This window comes from Agelaius phoeniceus, chromosome 3 (assembly GCF_051311805.1).
Source record: "Agelaius phoeniceus isolate bAgePho1 chromosome 3, bAgePho1.hap1, whole genome shotgun sequence".
NCBI classification, from domain to species: Eukaryota; Metazoa; Chordata; class Aves; order Passeriformes; family Icteridae; genus Agelaius; species Agelaius phoeniceus.
In genome coordinates, this window is record NC_135267.1 from 26,968,799 (window position 1) to 26,984,933 (window position 16,135).

The 16,135-nt window shown below is 38.2% G+C and overlaps 1 protein-coding gene across 2 annotated transcripts in view; it reads left to right on the plus strand.

Annotated features, from left to right (window-relative positions):
- Positions 1-2,675: 2,675 nt before the first annotated feature.
- HMGCLL1 (3-hydroxy-3-methylglutaryl-CoA lyase like 1) overlaps positions 2,676-16,135 on the plus strand; it is a 76,627-nt gene continuing 63,167 nt past the window's right edge. Inside the window, exon 1 of one of the 2 annotated variants that reach the window (XM_054629518.2) lies at positions 2,676-2,952. In XM_054629518.2, coding sequence (XP_054485493.1) covers positions 2,848-2,952 — 105 coding nt within the window. In that variant the 5' untranslated portion in view covers positions 2,676-2,847. The remainder of the gene's footprint in view (positions 2,953-16,135) is intronic. The other variant, XM_077174955.1, reaches the window with a different exon arrangement.

Consider the following 16,135-nt stretch of genomic DNA (forward strand, 5'->3'; position numbering starts at 1 on the left):
CATCTCTTGTGGTAGTGTTTGAGTTACTCTGCATATTACACAAATATGCCTGTTTTCCCCATCTGGTTGGCTTGACGGCATGATTTCTTTGAGAGATTATTTATTTTAGTCAAAAGCATTCCTTTTAATAAACATTTTAAAACCTTTGACCAGAATGCAGTGTGAGCCAATGACAATGATAAATTCAGAGGAGTATCAGAATGATAAACAGTTTTAAGAGACAAATGGAAAGCCAAAAGCCAGTTGTGCACAACTTCTACTCACCATCCTGATACAGCACTAAACACATCTGAGCCCTTCCATGTGTTCTAGTGAACTGAAGTTGTTCCAAAATGCCATTGTTGAACAAAAGATACACAGAATCAAAATAAGGAACAGCACAGGGCACATAAAAGTCCAGACCATGAGAGGCCCATATGCTGTTACAGAAAGATCTGCCAGAAGTGCCCGTTATTCTTTACCTGACCCTGCAAACCCTTCAGCTAGTAAATATACTGGTACTATCACAGGACAAGGGTATCTGCCTTCATGTTAACTCATAAAGTGGGGTGGAGTAAGTTTTGTAGCCTCTGCAAGCAAAGAAGAGTATCAAGATGATTGTGTGTGCCTAAAACACAATCCTCTTGGAGCTTCTTTCACTCTGTGCTGTCCAATGTGACTCTTGTTTAGCAATAACAATCCAGTTTAGCTCTAGAGGTTTTAACACACAGGGCCTTTTTCAATAGAAAGATTATCACACCCTTCTCCCAAGAAACATGTGTATTTCAAATGAATGTGTTTTATTTATGCGTCTCTTGTTTTTGAAACAATTCATTGCATTTTGAATGACCAGTTGAAAAATTCAATGCAAAATTGGCAAGGGTGAAAAACAAATTCTGATTTCAGGGAGAATAAGATGTAGAACAGAAAAGAAATAATGAGAAACTGTTGCAAGAGAACTCAATTTGGGATTACTTTAGAATGTATCTGTTGTATTTTCCTTCTCTGCCCAACAACACCAGGAATTCAGGTGAAGATATTCTTTTTCAGAATATATGGTGGTGCTCTGAGTCTTGAAGCAGGTTTGTCATAGTAAACACCCACACTAGATGTAGGCTGGAAGAGGCCACTGAGGTTTCAAGCCCTACAAAAACAAAACAGTAACAGACATAAAAACAATACCATTAGAAGGGATTTAATGTGCAGAAAATAGCAGTTTGATATATAAGCTGCCTGCAGAGCATTACAATGCAGTTAATTTCAGAAGTATTTGTAAAAAAGATGATTAAAGGCCATAAGAAATTTGACTTTGAAACTGAAGTAACTCGAGAACAGGTGAGGTAGGTAGGAGAGGTACACTTTATTCATAGACATAGTCCTAACTTTCTTGTGATTGCAGTTATCCTTTTTCCATATGGCTTTGAAATGTACAGAAAAGTGAAAATGAAATTATTAATCTTAATAAAGTGCCTTTCCCTTCACATATACCACATCATCGATAAGCGTTCTCTCACTGCAAGACAAAAAAGCCAGCATGATTTTTTTGCCAGCTTCTCTATATTTTATCCCTAACTATAGGTAACAAGATCAAAGCAAATACCTAGAGACAGCATTTAAGGAAAGCTTGGTGGAATTTTGAACTGTGAAAATAAAAGAATGTTGCATTCACAAATATTTTACTGGAAAAAGGCAGAAAATATACTAACTGCATCAGATAGTAGTCAGTAAAAAAACTTCCTGGCACTTTTCAGTGGCCAGATTTGAAATTGCAGAGATGACTACCAGTAATGTTTTTAAACTTTTACACTGGATTTTAAATATCTTATTTCTGAAAAGCCATGGTTATCCTTGAAGGACAAAAGCTTCCCAGCCAATCAATCAGCATCCAGTTTTGGTTTACAATGGCTATGAAAATACAATTTTTAGATGCACAGAACAACAAGGATGAAATGCAAAACTGCAAAAGAAAGATGGGGCTTTGAAAGCATCGTATCTATCCGTGAACTGAAACAGAGACTTGGTGGTAAACCTGATAACCTTTTGCAGAAAAATGATTGATGGAAAGGCTAATAAATTTAACAAAACATCCCTGATACCCCAGAAAACGAATGATCCAGAAACAATTTTTGCTTGGGAGGAGTTTGGAAAGTTGGCTGACACAATGAATGTAAGGGAGCCGACAAAATATAACTTGCTGCTGCGGAGAGAGCTGTCGAAACCTGAACAGTGCATTTGTAAAGCTCTAAGTTTTCGCTGTCTAAATGTAAAGCAGAAATGCCAGTGTGTGCAAGAAGCCTCGTGTCACCTAGGCGCCCGAGTGAGCACGACCTCGTTTATCTTGCATGGTTTGCACAGCCCAGGGATGCCGAACAGGACACGTCTGGAAGCAGCCCTGTCCCTTCCCCTTGCTCCTCTCTTTCCCCTCTGCTGCCTGAAGCCTTGTCAGTCAGGCTGGGCCCGGTGTCCCGCGGGCGTGCGGGCGCAGCACGGCTGGTTGTCCCCACGCTCGGCCCTCCCGGCTCTCCTCAGCGGTTTCTCCCGCACGCAGCCCCGATTGCAGCCTGCTGCGGCGCCAGCCCAGCCCGCAGCCAGCGCGGCCACCCACGGCCGCGGCTCCTCAGACGGGAAGGCGAGAGGGGCAGGAAGGGAAAAGAGGCAGAAGGCGAAGAGGAGCAGGAGGCGAGGGGGGCAGAGGGCGAGGAGAGGCACCGGGCGAGCCCCAGGGCCGGCGGGCGTGAGGCGGCGGCCGCCGCAGCCGCGCGGGAGGGGACGCGGCGGCGCTCGCGCTCCGCCAATCGCGGGGCTGCTCGCGCGCGGGCCGGAGGCTGCGCCCACCCTGCGGCAGCGGCGGCGGCAGCCGGGCGAGCCATGGGCACGGTGCCGTCCGCGCTGAAGCACTGCCTCAGCTACCAGCACCTCCTCAAAGAGCAGCTGTGGATCGCGGAGCCGCCCGCGGCCTCGCACCCCGCGCAGGTACCGCCCGGCGCGGATCGAGGGATGGGACGGGGCCGGCCCGACGGGGCGCGGCCGCCAGCAGGGGGAGGACGGGGCGCCGCCGCCCCCTCGCCGCCCCCTCGCCGCCCCCTCGCCGCCCCCTCGCCGCCCCCTCGCCGCCCCCTCGCCGCCCCCTCGCCGCCCCCTCGCCGCCCCCTCGCCGCCCCCTCGCCGCCCCCTCGCCCCTCAGGCGCGTCCCCCGCGCCGCTGCTGCCCCTGCCTGCTCTGCCCCTGCCCGCTCGCAGAGCCCGGCTCTCTCCCCTCTCTCCCCTCTCCCGTCTTGCCCGGAGCAGCGGGGGAGGGAGGAGGCCTTTACCCCCCGTCCCGCACCGCTGGGGTGCGTCTGGTCAGTGTTCCGGCACAGGGCCGGTATCACACTGTGTTCCCGGCAGTGCGAACACAGGTGGGTGGCGCTGGGGCCGTGGTGAGGCAGTGGCAAACCCACTCAGCAGTGGTCCTCGCCACGCGTGATCATTCACCGTGTGAAAATGATAAAATGGCAGGGTGAGACGCATTTGGGAGGGGTCACGGCACTGCCCTTGCTGCATGCAGCTTGTACTGCTCCCACGCGTTTGCTGTCGAGGGAAAAGTCCCTACAGCCGTAGTAGGGGTGCGGGGGCAGAGCCGGGGGCAGTCACGGAGGGGCGACTGAAGGTGGCTGCGCACCCTCCTGTCCGTGAGCTGTGAGCAGGTGTGGACGGTGGCTGCAGGGAGTGAAGGTTAATTGAGGTGCCCGGGCAGGCTGCGAAATCAACAGCGTAGGCCATGACTGTCCTAAACATGGCTTTGTAGGGGAAGAAGGGAGGCAAAGTTACCAGCATATCCTCTCTGAACAGTCATCCAGTCCAACTCCAGCTCCAGTAATCAGTCAGTGCTTCAAACCTTTAAAAACATAAGCCAAGCCTAGAACAAAATAGTTTAAACTGTACTTAAATACATTTTTTATTTTCTAAGACCAGCTCTTGTTTGTTGCATCTTCTGTTTTCAGATAGGTGGTGGGATCATCTTCTATTTTTCTCCACTCTTTGGAAGTGAATTTAATTCCTATGTAGCAATGTGACTTCAGAGGTGGAAAGAAGATGAAAAATGTTCTGATTGATATGAAAACTGGCAGCATTTTAATTTTGCTTCAGATGCTCTGAGCCTCATATCTCAAAAGATGTATATGTGGAATACCCAAAGCAACATTGTTGTGAGCATAGGGCTTTGTATATGTAAGCCCCATACAGCTTCCAGCTATCATACTTCCCTGGAAATAGTGTCTATCCAGAATTAAATCGGGGGAAAAAAAATCTACTTTTTTTTTTTAAATTGGATTTTTTTTTTAATGGTAAAGAAATAAAATAGAATTAATGGACTTCTATGTACCAGGTCTGAAGCAAAGCACTATAATTCTGTTCATATGCCCTTGCTACATTTTGGTGCATCATTTCCTTTCAAAATATCTGAACATTTTTTAAAAGTGATATGCCACTTGATTGTGTCAGCCACTCTCCCTCTATCAGATGAAGCATTTGAAAAGTCTTTTGCAACAGAGTGGGTTTGCAGTCAAGAACAATCATTAACATCTTCTCAGAAAATAGTAGATTAAAAAAAGTTTTCTTTATTGTAATGGACCATTTTACTTAATTTTTGCAGTGCTCTTCTTTTATTTTCATCACCATTTTTCTTTGTCCAAAGATACAGAAGGATGTCATCAGTAAACAGCAAACACGAGAATATACAGCAAGCATCTTCCCCGTGCACATTGATGTGGGTGTGAGCTGCACAGTAGACTAATTAAATCCAGAGGTGGTCATTGTTCATGTTTTTTCACATTTGCTTCTGCATTACTTTGCTGTGATTTTACATGAATCTGTTCAAATTTCCATATTTCTCATGTGGACTCTTAAACAAGCCACAAAGGTTTTCCTTATGTAGGAGTGCATTCCAGACCAATCCTGGTCAAGAAAAAAGTATTCCTTGTTACATGATCTATAACTATACTGGCTCAAGTGATAGTTGTAAAAGGTTTGTTGGTTTTGTGTTGTTTTTTTTTTTTTTTTTTTTTTTGTTTGGGTTTTTTTTTTTTTTTTTTTTTTAATGACCAGCGTATGCAAGATAGTTATGGCAGCACCACTGCAATGATATTTATGAGAGTACACTAAGGAATAAAATAGGAAAGAGGGTTTAGGTACAAGAACAATTTCCCAGAAATAACACACACTGTCTGATAAAAATATAGAGTTTATTTACTTGCTGAAATATTTTCAGGAGATCCTCAGGATTTTTCTTTAACCACCAAGTAAAATGTAAATGTTGCTGCCAGGGCTCTTGTAAAAATAAAATCATTCTATTTTGTCTAAAGACCCCAAATATATAATAATTTTGTTATATACTGTGCTGACTAATTTGTAGTCCTGTCCAGGTTCAACCACTTGAAGCTCTACTGGAGTTGAAATAATGGGTTCTAAAGTGAGTAGTAGAATATCTTAGTCTTTGTTTTTCCTTCTTTTTTCTGTTTCATTTAGCCAACCATTTTTGTGGTATTTTTAGAAAAATGTTTGACTTTAAAAGATAGACTTACTTGAGTAGTAAAGTTAATAAAAATGAGAGGTGAAAAGTAATAGGTAATTTGGCTAGGTGGCTAAATAGGCAGTCAATAGAATTTTCTACTACATATTTGTAGAAATTACTAATACCTATTTCAGTCTTATTTAGACTAGCCTGTGTTACATCGAAAATTACTGAACACCTGACTGGTCAATGAGACACCACATTCCTGTTGCAGTGTGTTCATCTTTCTCTATAGGCTTAATTTCTTAACCTTGCTTCAGAGTGCTTCCATAATGCTTCATGCAAGGAATACAGTTCAGCTTCATTTTCATAGCATTACCCCACTGTATATGGTTTTTATTACCAGGTCTGATTAACTTAATATTAAAGGTTTGGTTTATTTTTACTAAATAAGAGCTATAGTACACAAGATTTTGTTAAAGACGTGGGTTTATATCAAAGCTGTAAAATGTGCTGGCATCCATGGAGAAAAGAGGTGGCTGTAGATATTGCAGTATTGGGAAGATTTCTGCAGAGTCAAGGTCATTGCTGATGGTGACTCAGAGGATTTGACCAGAGTGTGTAATGTACTTTGTGGTTTGCTTTGTGAAGTGCTCAGGCTGAGCAGCAGGGAAGGTGTTTATCTGCTGCTGGTGTCCTCTGGTTTAGCAGCAACCTTCTTGCTGGACAAGAGATGGTCTGAGAGTAATTGACATTGATTGGTCTTATCCTACAGACTTAATGTTATATTTTCATGTAGGCTAGAATGGAATTTTGATGCATTAGGAATATGCTAAGGACACAGCAGGGAAGAGCTGGATGGCTAAAGAAATACTAAAGACTGGGATGAAATTCAAGGATACAGAATGATTAGGTGCTTTGAGACCTATAACCCAAACTAGAAACTTTGACTTTATTGTTAGAAGAGATTGGAGAAGAACCTTGGCATCCTCACAAATCATAGGATGACTATGAGCTGCCAATATAGCTGTTAAAAGAAATCAAGTTAGGTCCTGGTCCTCAGATAGAGTAGATCAAGTATTTCCAGTCAAACAGGGAGATTTTGATGCCATTGCAAAGAAACTGTATCTGTTCCATTTTGGTTAGTCATGTTCAAGAAATTGAATTCCAGCTGGGATAAGTTAGGTCTTGCACCACTGGAATTGGAGCATGATTTGGGAACATTGATTGGGAACAGGGAGGTGAAATGTAAAATGTCTTGGGTTTGTTTGATACATAGTGTTAAGACTTGGAGGATGTGTGGGCAGGGTGGTAAGAAGAGGAATTAGCTGTTTAAAATAAAGGAAGATGTTGCTACCCACAAACACACACTTATACTCAGTCCATATAATAAATATAAAGTAGAAATTGAAAAACAAATTACGCATTGGTAGAATTCTTTAGGAACTTTTTAATCACAGTAATGAAGATATGATTTGGGTTTACTAAAAGGATTATATGATGTGATGTCCATATTAGTGAAAATTATTTGATTTTTAAAAACTTTTAATGATTATATAATAAGGAATAGAGGATAGATATTTAAATGTTTTGAAAGAGACAATCTATGTCCAGTTTTTTTAATTACACTGCATGGCTTAATACTTTGTTAAGGTCAGAGTGTCAACTTTAGTTGAGCATTCATCTGCCACTTTAAACTGGGGAATTCTACTCTGCAAGGGGGTAGTGGCTAAACACAGTGGCTAAATTATAAGCTTCTTTTTCTTAAACCATTGCATTCATGTACTACTAGCTAGGTGTACTAAGGGGTATAGTAAAATAAGAATATATTAGGAGTCATGGTTTGGTGAGGGCTACCTACACTTAAAACAAGCAAAAAATAAGACAAAAATAAGACTCTAGTCTCTTATTTTGCTGGATGTAGCTGTGACTCTAGGAAGTGTAATCTGTCTAAATAATGCTAATGTGTGCTATGATATGTTATAGGATTTCTGTCACAGACTTAGGCTGTCATATGGAATGCAATATCCAGAATCATTAACAGTTGTTCAGCATATTACCATTGGAAAATTTTGTAACTGGGGTGGAACAGAAATGCCAGGTGCTAAATACATAAAATAACGAGCAAAAACTTGGGTCCTCTGATTTAGACAGCTAACTTCTGTTTCAGAGCCTTGATTCCAATGATTTATGTGCTACGTGTCTAAATATCCAGACTGAAAATGCACAGACTAAGATTCCCTCATCTCCTCACTGCATGACACTCTTGGATCTAGAGATGCACACAAGTGTCTTACTTTTTCAGTTTTAATGTGCTAGTTTAGATTTTGTAATAGATTGTCATGTTTTAAACATATGCTAGAAACCTCTCAAATTTATTTTTAAAGTAACTCAAGAATAACAACAAAACCCACAGTCCACGTGACAATTATATGTGTCTTACACACTTATTTTGACTCTTGATTCAAATTACAGCATAAAAAATGAAGCATATGGTATTGTGCAGCCTGGGAGGAGACAGCAGATCTCTTTTATTTGAGTCTTTTAGGTACACCTCAGAGCAACTGATTTGAGACATACTGTATTTCATGTTCTTTTTATCTCCATGTAATTATATATTCCAGGAATAAATTAACATTTGCAGATTCTCATCAAATAACTATTTGGGCTATTTTAATTTTTTAATTTAATTTATCAAGCTAAGAAGTACTATAAAAAATTGCTGACAACAACATTGCAAGTTTATTAATTTACTGTGACAATTTTCATACATCATTGTTTATTCCCCTTTTTTTTTTTTTAATCTGATTAAAATTGTATGTGAGTAGAGAAAAAACAAGGTAGTTTTCCTGGACTTTATGTTGCAGTTTTTGTTTCTTAACTCTTTCAATGGATGGCATTATTTAAAGATACTTAATGAAATCTTTATAGAGAAAGTACGTTAATTTCACTGGACAAAGGTCTTTTTTTCCCTCTGCCCTTTGTCCACCATTTTTACCTCATTCTGTGTTTTCATCCTGACCTTTTGTTGTCTTTCATATAACCTAAGACCAAATAATTGATCACTAAGAGTGATCACTGAAGTTCCTGGTTTCCAGTCCTACATTCTTCCAGGCCTTCTGTACGCTTCTATATGCAGAGACCTTGTCAATACAGACTCATTAAAGGAATCTTTTTCTCAGTGAATACATTACAAGAATGTCCCAAGAATGAGACTTTTTTTTTTGCTTTGTTGCAGATTCCAAGTTTTCTTAGTCTTCATAAGATTAAAGCATACAAAGTTATTAAATAGAAAAATAGATTTATATATATATTATATATATATAATTATTAAATATATATAATAAAATTAATAGAATTATAAAGTGGAAGAGCTTATAATTTAAATTATAGCAATCTATTAAGTTTGTATCAGCATGCTGTTTTTTCTTGCTGAATTTGGAAATGATGAATGACATATGATATATGCTGACACTGAAGGTAGTAAATAAAACACCCTCCCACTGAATTGAACTGGAGTGCAATGCTGAGCTCTTTCTAAAATGTTCTTTGAAGTCAAGAGGAGTTTCCCCTTCAGAAGAGCAAACTTATGCCAACTTTTTCAGTCAGGTATTTTATGTGCTGCAGAGCAAGAACATTGAAGAGAGAGAGGCCAAAAAGGCTGATTAGTTGGTTTGTTAGGGGTGTCAAACAGGATGTTAGAAGTTCAGAAGCTGATAAAGTGTAGGTTTGACCTAAACTGAGTCACTAAATTTCAGGTTTTTTATACCATTGGCCTGTAAATACTGGACAGATAACAGGAGCTTTTTATTTGATAGAGATCTATGCTATACTGAGATTATTAAGTGAATTTAAAATTTTATAATAAAGGTGGAAATACTGTAAAGTATTTGCTTTGCAAATTTGGGAACTAAAAAAATGCACAGGAAGTTTTTATTCAGACCCCATATCTGCTTTTTGCTGAAATCCCATTTATGACTTTTCCCACCTCCATCTCCTTCAAAACCTAAATATGGGCACAGTGATGTTCATTTCCTCTCATGCCAGCTCAAGGAAGAGGATTGATTAAAGACATCCACATGTCAAAATTATTTTAAAATTCATGCATTTTGGGATAAGTCTTTTCTCATTACTTTGGCTGGGAGTGAAGATAAGTGAACTGCCAAAGATCACTCAGATCCCAATTTAATTCCTACTGAAATAAATGGGAATATCTTTTAATAAGACTCTTATTTACAATTTGTGGTTGTTCTGTCTTTTAGTTTTGATAAGGAAATCTCACCTTAGAAGATTACTGTACCAGCTGGTCAGACATAGAAGTTTTCATAAAGTAGAACATTTACTGCTCCTAATTAATCAAATTTTCTGTTTTTTAACTTTCTAATATGTTGACTAATAAACAGTATTAACTCTTGTCTCTATAGTGGCTTTTAGGTTGTTTTTTTTCCACTTAGAAGGAATGCTGAGTACCTGGAATGATTCAGGGTGGAATGCTGGGTACCTAGGATGAAGGTGTTTTCTCTACATTTTAATGATAGGACTATTTTTTGGTGCTTCTGAGGAAAAAGGTAGCTTCAACTCTTGCAGCACCTGTGTTGAAAGATTCACATGTTGATGGAAATGTGTGTTTGAATTTCAGTTTATAGGTGAATAGCATGCAGTAAGAAACCGCTGCAGTGTAGGTATAGTCCAGAGATAAAGCTGAGTTCTTGTCATCCTTACTTCTTTCACTACATAGATATTTGAGGTGTTTAAACAAGGTGATGGTTCTCTGAAATTTTAGGACCTGAAGGCTATTGAGAATCTTTAATGTGTCAAATATGAAAGAAATTACATTTAAAGAAACTGTGGAGAGCTTCAGAAAAGTAGTTATTTAGTACTTCAGGCTGTGTTATCTTCTACTGTTTAGCTCTCTCATTCATATAACAAAGGTATAATATTTTCTGTAGCATCCTTCTTTTCCCCAAAATGTATATTTTAAAAGATAGATGAAGTATGAAAAAGATGATGTTGTGTGGTATTGTGAACTTGCTGGGCAAAATGTGCCACCTTAAAAAATGTGCTGGTGCACATGATAATGCAGATGTGGACCTTGACATACAATGTTATGAGGTATACTATGCACTCACTAAGGCTCATCAATTAATTGATCCTCAGAAAATGCTGAACAGAAAAATAATAATTTTACATGTGGGAATAAAAATTAAACAGAAATGGTAGGAAAAGGTTCTCTCTGTCTGTCTAATCCATTTATCTTCTGTCACTTGGGAAAACTCATTGGAATTCTGAGAGAAGTTGCTTTCTTGATTGATTTCTTTATTGATCAGAAATTTCTGAGATAAGAGCATGATCAAAATCAGACTTTCATACTGTGCTAAATACCTGTAAAACAAATTCAGCATTTTTGCTTTTCAGCAAAAGGGAAATATTACTGCTGCGTTAACGTACACTTATATAGCCCTTTTGGGGTAGAAATGTCACAATGGTGCACACACTTTAAAATTAAGCAATGCAGTAGAGATGAAAGATTTTTTCTATTTTGTAATATGTTGTTAGGGACATAATATACAATGAATAATAAGAATTTTATTATATAAGGTATTATTAATCAGACACATATTTTATTATCTGGTCTTTTAATCAGTCACTTCAGAGAAAAACTGCTAAGTGCATGGTTTACATTTCAGAAAAATATTTCCATGGGCAGTTTTAAGGATTGCCTTTCAAACTTAATTTATTACAGTGAGAAGTAATCAGCTCATAGCTTTTTTTTTTCCCTAACTTTTATAACTTAACTGGGTTACGTATCATGTCAGTGGTGAAGATTTTGATTAACATTTGGGACAAAGCTCTACTATTGCAAGAAATGGGAAAGATGCTGCAGGTAATAAGAAGGAAATGATATTTACTGTTGGAATGTTGTTATAGCCAATATTATTTTTAGATAATTCCCTTGTTAAATGGAGATTTATTTTACAGTTTGGTGTAAATGAATGAAAGTTACTCCAATTGTGGCATTACATTTGAATTTATTTGGATTAAATATTCTTATGAGAGTCATTCTCAGCAGCTCTTGTGACAAAAACACAGATTTATTACATGCGGAAACTGCTAAAAGGTGCACTGGTGAAAAAACTGTGCTGGGTAGACATTTCTTCTTTGTTTGAGTGGGGTTTTTTTGTTCACAGATGTTAGCTGTTTTGTATGGGAATAAAGGTGTTAGTTTATGAGTTTCTTGGAAAAAGAAGTTTAAAGGGTTTGAATGGATGAGATGTGTGGACTGAAGCGCCAGAGGACATTGCCGGAATGTTAGGTGAAACCCATAGGGAAATAATTCAACAACAGCATCTGGAAAGGAACTGTATGTGGCTTTAGGGCTTACTTTTAATGCAAGTAGTTAAGATGAGATTAAATATAGGTGTTAGTATGTGAGAAATGGAGGAACAAGGTTAGTGATGAAGGTATATCATGTAGAACACTGGGATTAGGGAAAAGATTGAACAGAATCCACAGCTGATCACATCTGAATTTTTAAAACCCTGGAAACATAATTTGAATTGAACTATATACTAGCTTCATAAAAAATAAAGCAGTGTACATGAATATTTTATTGGGGAAAGAGAAGACAGGGTATAGGCCAGTTCATTGGCCTTGGCACGTCACTTTTGCCAGAATGGGATGAATGAAGATGGTGGAAGGTTAAGCTACTAAGCCAGTTGGCTGTTGGCTCTGCAGAGAGAAATCAGCTGGTGAGTGAGAATTTTCTCTTGTCTCCTGACCATTTTTTGATAATCATTACTTGATTCAATTTCCTAAGCACTCTTGTCTGGTACCATGTGAGATACCCTAAGGTAGCTGAGATGGCTTATAGGATTGGCAGGTATTGAATAGGATTTACTGGAGACTCTGCCCTCTGGCTCAATGGCTGGAGGCCAAGTCAGATGCATCCCAAATGCACAAGGGTGCCTGTACTTAGCCATCTGACCTGTGCCCCTGCTGTTTGCTGCGTTGTTGGATAAGCTTTGGGCCATTGCTGACAGTGCTGAGAAGTGGCTCCATTCAGTTGGCCATGTTGCATTGATGACACCATTTAAGATGCCCTATGATTTCCTCCTTTATCTCCAGCTTCCAAAAAGCCACAGGTCCTGTGTCCTGCATGCTGTGTTGAGGGAACCTTAAGTCATTTTATGTGAATATATACATTGACTGCACAGGGATACCTAGGACACCTGTGGACATAACTGTGTAGATACTTAAGGATTTTTAAAGTCCAGTTGAGTCCTATCATTAAGAACGTTTCAGGGCATTTTGAGCTTAATGAGTGGGATGGCTGCATTGCCATTTAGTCCATAACTAGTATTATCTATTGTCAGTCATTGGAAAAATCCCTCAGTTGAGTTTATGTGTCACAGTAAAATGAAAGTACAGCTAATATTAGTACTATTAGATATTTATCCCTTTTTTTTGTCCTTAGTTAGTACTGGTTTTATTACTAATTTTAAAACTACATAAATTTCTTTCTCATCAGTTGAGAACTTTATCATTCAGAATATGGAGGCTTAAAAAAAAACCCAAACAAACTTCCTAAATGTGCAAAGTCTGGAAGTGAAAGCAGTAACATTTGGGAAATATCATGATTCATTTTGCCATGACAACCCTTAATCTTCTCAAACAGTCTGAAGTAATATGTTCCAAATTTGATTTTGTCTTTGTCATAGTTCCTCCAGTACCAGTATATTTTCTTCTACTTGTTCCACTTCAATGTGTTCAGGTTTCCATGATATATTTTTTAAATTTCATATAAGGAGTTTTTAATTATTTTCAGCAAAATAGGAAGAAAACAATATTCTTTAAATATACTCACATTTGACTAATTTCATAGTGAAAATGGAAGATTTTTAAAACATCATGAATGGCATCGTGTTAAAGTTATAATTTCCTTACCATTATTGGGAAATTATTATGGTAATGCTTTACAGATGTTATTTTTATAAAGAGCTTTATAACTCTCAAATTCTTCTGAAGAATGAGTTGCCAACAGTGATGAAATAAATAGCCATTAAAATACTGTCATTTTAATCAGTATCTTTTGGAAAGAGAGCTATGGAAAATAGTGGTGGGCCACCTGTACGTAAATTCATTATTTACTTCATCTTTTAGGCCCAGCCTTTGGACACAGAAGATGATTTTGATTGCAATAGTAATGAGAATAGTTGATTTACTTTCAGCTTTTAATTTTAATTCTTAAAGATCTATGCATAGCTCACTGTTATTGACAATGAGTTTTTAGAGAGACTTACCTGATAGGGTGGATGGGCAGTATATTCATTTCCCCCCCGCCATTGATATCCCAAAGTATTTTAAAGAGCAAATTACTTGCACATGTTGGATTTGTAATGATGATCATGCCTCTGCTTTTTCAATGTGTGTGGAAAAACACCACTCTTTCTCCCTTCTAGAATTCTGTCTTTAGTCTTGCCTGTAAAACACCATACACACCATAATACTATTACCATAAATAATAGTAAAGGAAAGTGTGGGAGGTTTTGGCTCCAGTGTCATCAGTATGCTGTTGATCTCTGCTCTGTGTATCCTTTTCATCCAGCCCAGATGGCAGAGTATAATTGCTTTTCCAGGCTTTGACCAAGATAGGGATATGGATGAAAGTGAGTTGGCTGTAAATCAGCTTGGTTAATGGAGAAATGCTGCTTGTTAGCCAAGGGAAGCATTTAGGGAAATAGAAAAAGGTAATGTATACACCATGTCCTGAAAATACATTTTTAATTTTTGCTGAAGTGACTGGCTGTGTTGGCCTCCTGTTAATAACAGAGGTCTGTAGTACCATTTATTATTGACTTCATTGTAACACAAGTCTAACTGTGGTTGTCTATGCCTCTGCTACCACCTGACGCTACTAATAGATTCCTTGATCATTATTTTTCAAGTTATCAAAAATTGTCTGTGACTTCAGCACATCTATGTGCTTTTTTAGGTTGCATGAACTGTTGGCTGTAATTTGGGTATTCAGATCTCTGCTATTCCATGTGTTCTACACAGCAACAAATGTTTTTAGAAGGTGTCAAGTCATCAGTGATAATTCAGAAAGTTCAGTCTCATCCAGGAGACCATTATTTGGCAAATGTGACCTGTCATTTTTGTTGTCAGGTTATGAATGAATTTTTGTAAAATATAGACATTAATATTAAAGAAGGTATTTTTTTTTTTCAAAGGTAGTGAAAAATCTTTGGGCTTGATTTTATCTTTTTGTTTGTCCTGTAATGCTGCTTCTTTTTTTTTAAGAGCATGCAACATCATAGCAGAGAATTAGACATGTCTGTTAGACACTCAGTCTCCAGTTCCTGAGATTTCCTTCTTTGAAGAGCGGTCAGAACAGTAGTTTTGTTAGCCTGCCATATGCCTGTGGAATTTTCTGACCACTGGAGCTTGCACTAGGTAAATTTTAAGCCGTGACCACAGGAGATGTCTGTGTGACTCTATACTGACATGTAGTAAGTTGTCCTTGGCCTCATAGGTGGAATGTAGCATGGACTCTTATGATTTTGATGATCAATTTAAAAAGTGTAATATGTATAATTCACATTTCTTCCCTTTGCTTACTAAAGGGAAAAACTTCTGGGGGTCTTGTAACTATCTTCACATCAAAATTGCTTCATAGATATTTTCCAGTATACTTTCACTGGCTTTGTTTCTATTAAGTTATAAAAATACCAATGAAATGTCTTAATTAATAATAAATCTTAAATGGTGATCATTATATGCTTATATTTCCCCATATTTATTTATATTATTTGAAATACTATTAGTAATTGTATTTTACGTAAAACTTACATATGTTTCTTTGTGAATGTTTATATTAATAGATTTTGCTCACGACCGTTACATAAAGTGAGATATAATGCTTTATTGATTTTCTATCCATCATAGCCTTTACTGTGTCCCTGAGATAACACCACCAGTTAGGTTGTGTGCTATCATTTCAGCCCCCCAGTTTTGGGGGTTGAAAGCCATATATGAAAACTTACAAAGCAAGGATTAAATCAGGACTAAAGAATATGGGCTAACAATTTATATCCTGCTACTTTATACCCTGCTACTCAGAAAAACACTTGCCTTGCATAGTAGTTCAGTGTAGCTCATCAATTTTGAAAGAAACACTGTTACATTTTGTGTAATGGAGAGATCAAGAAGAAAATCTAGTTTATGGAAAAAGTGAGAAAGTCATAAAGAAATACAGAATAATATTGTTGCAAGATCAGTATGGTAACACCTGTAATTTGTTTGACTGAAAGTAGTAGTTTCAGAATTCATTCCAAACCCACGACATGCTCAAAAAAACTTTAAGCTTGTTTACTACTTCTGAACTCTGCACTTCCTCATGGAAGGGGAAAATTAGTAATAACCTAAGAAGGAATTTGAGTTTAGTCTGCCCTATGATATAAAAAGTACAACAGAAAACAGCTTTCACCCTCTCATACATTTAAAAATGTTACATTTATTACATTATTAAATGTTACAATTATTACATTTTATTCTTATGATTTTAAAATAAAAGTGAACATAGACTCCTCCAAATAGTTTTCAAATATATGACTACACTCTCAAATAAACAAAACAGACAGTTCCAGGCTTTCAGTTTATGTGTTGA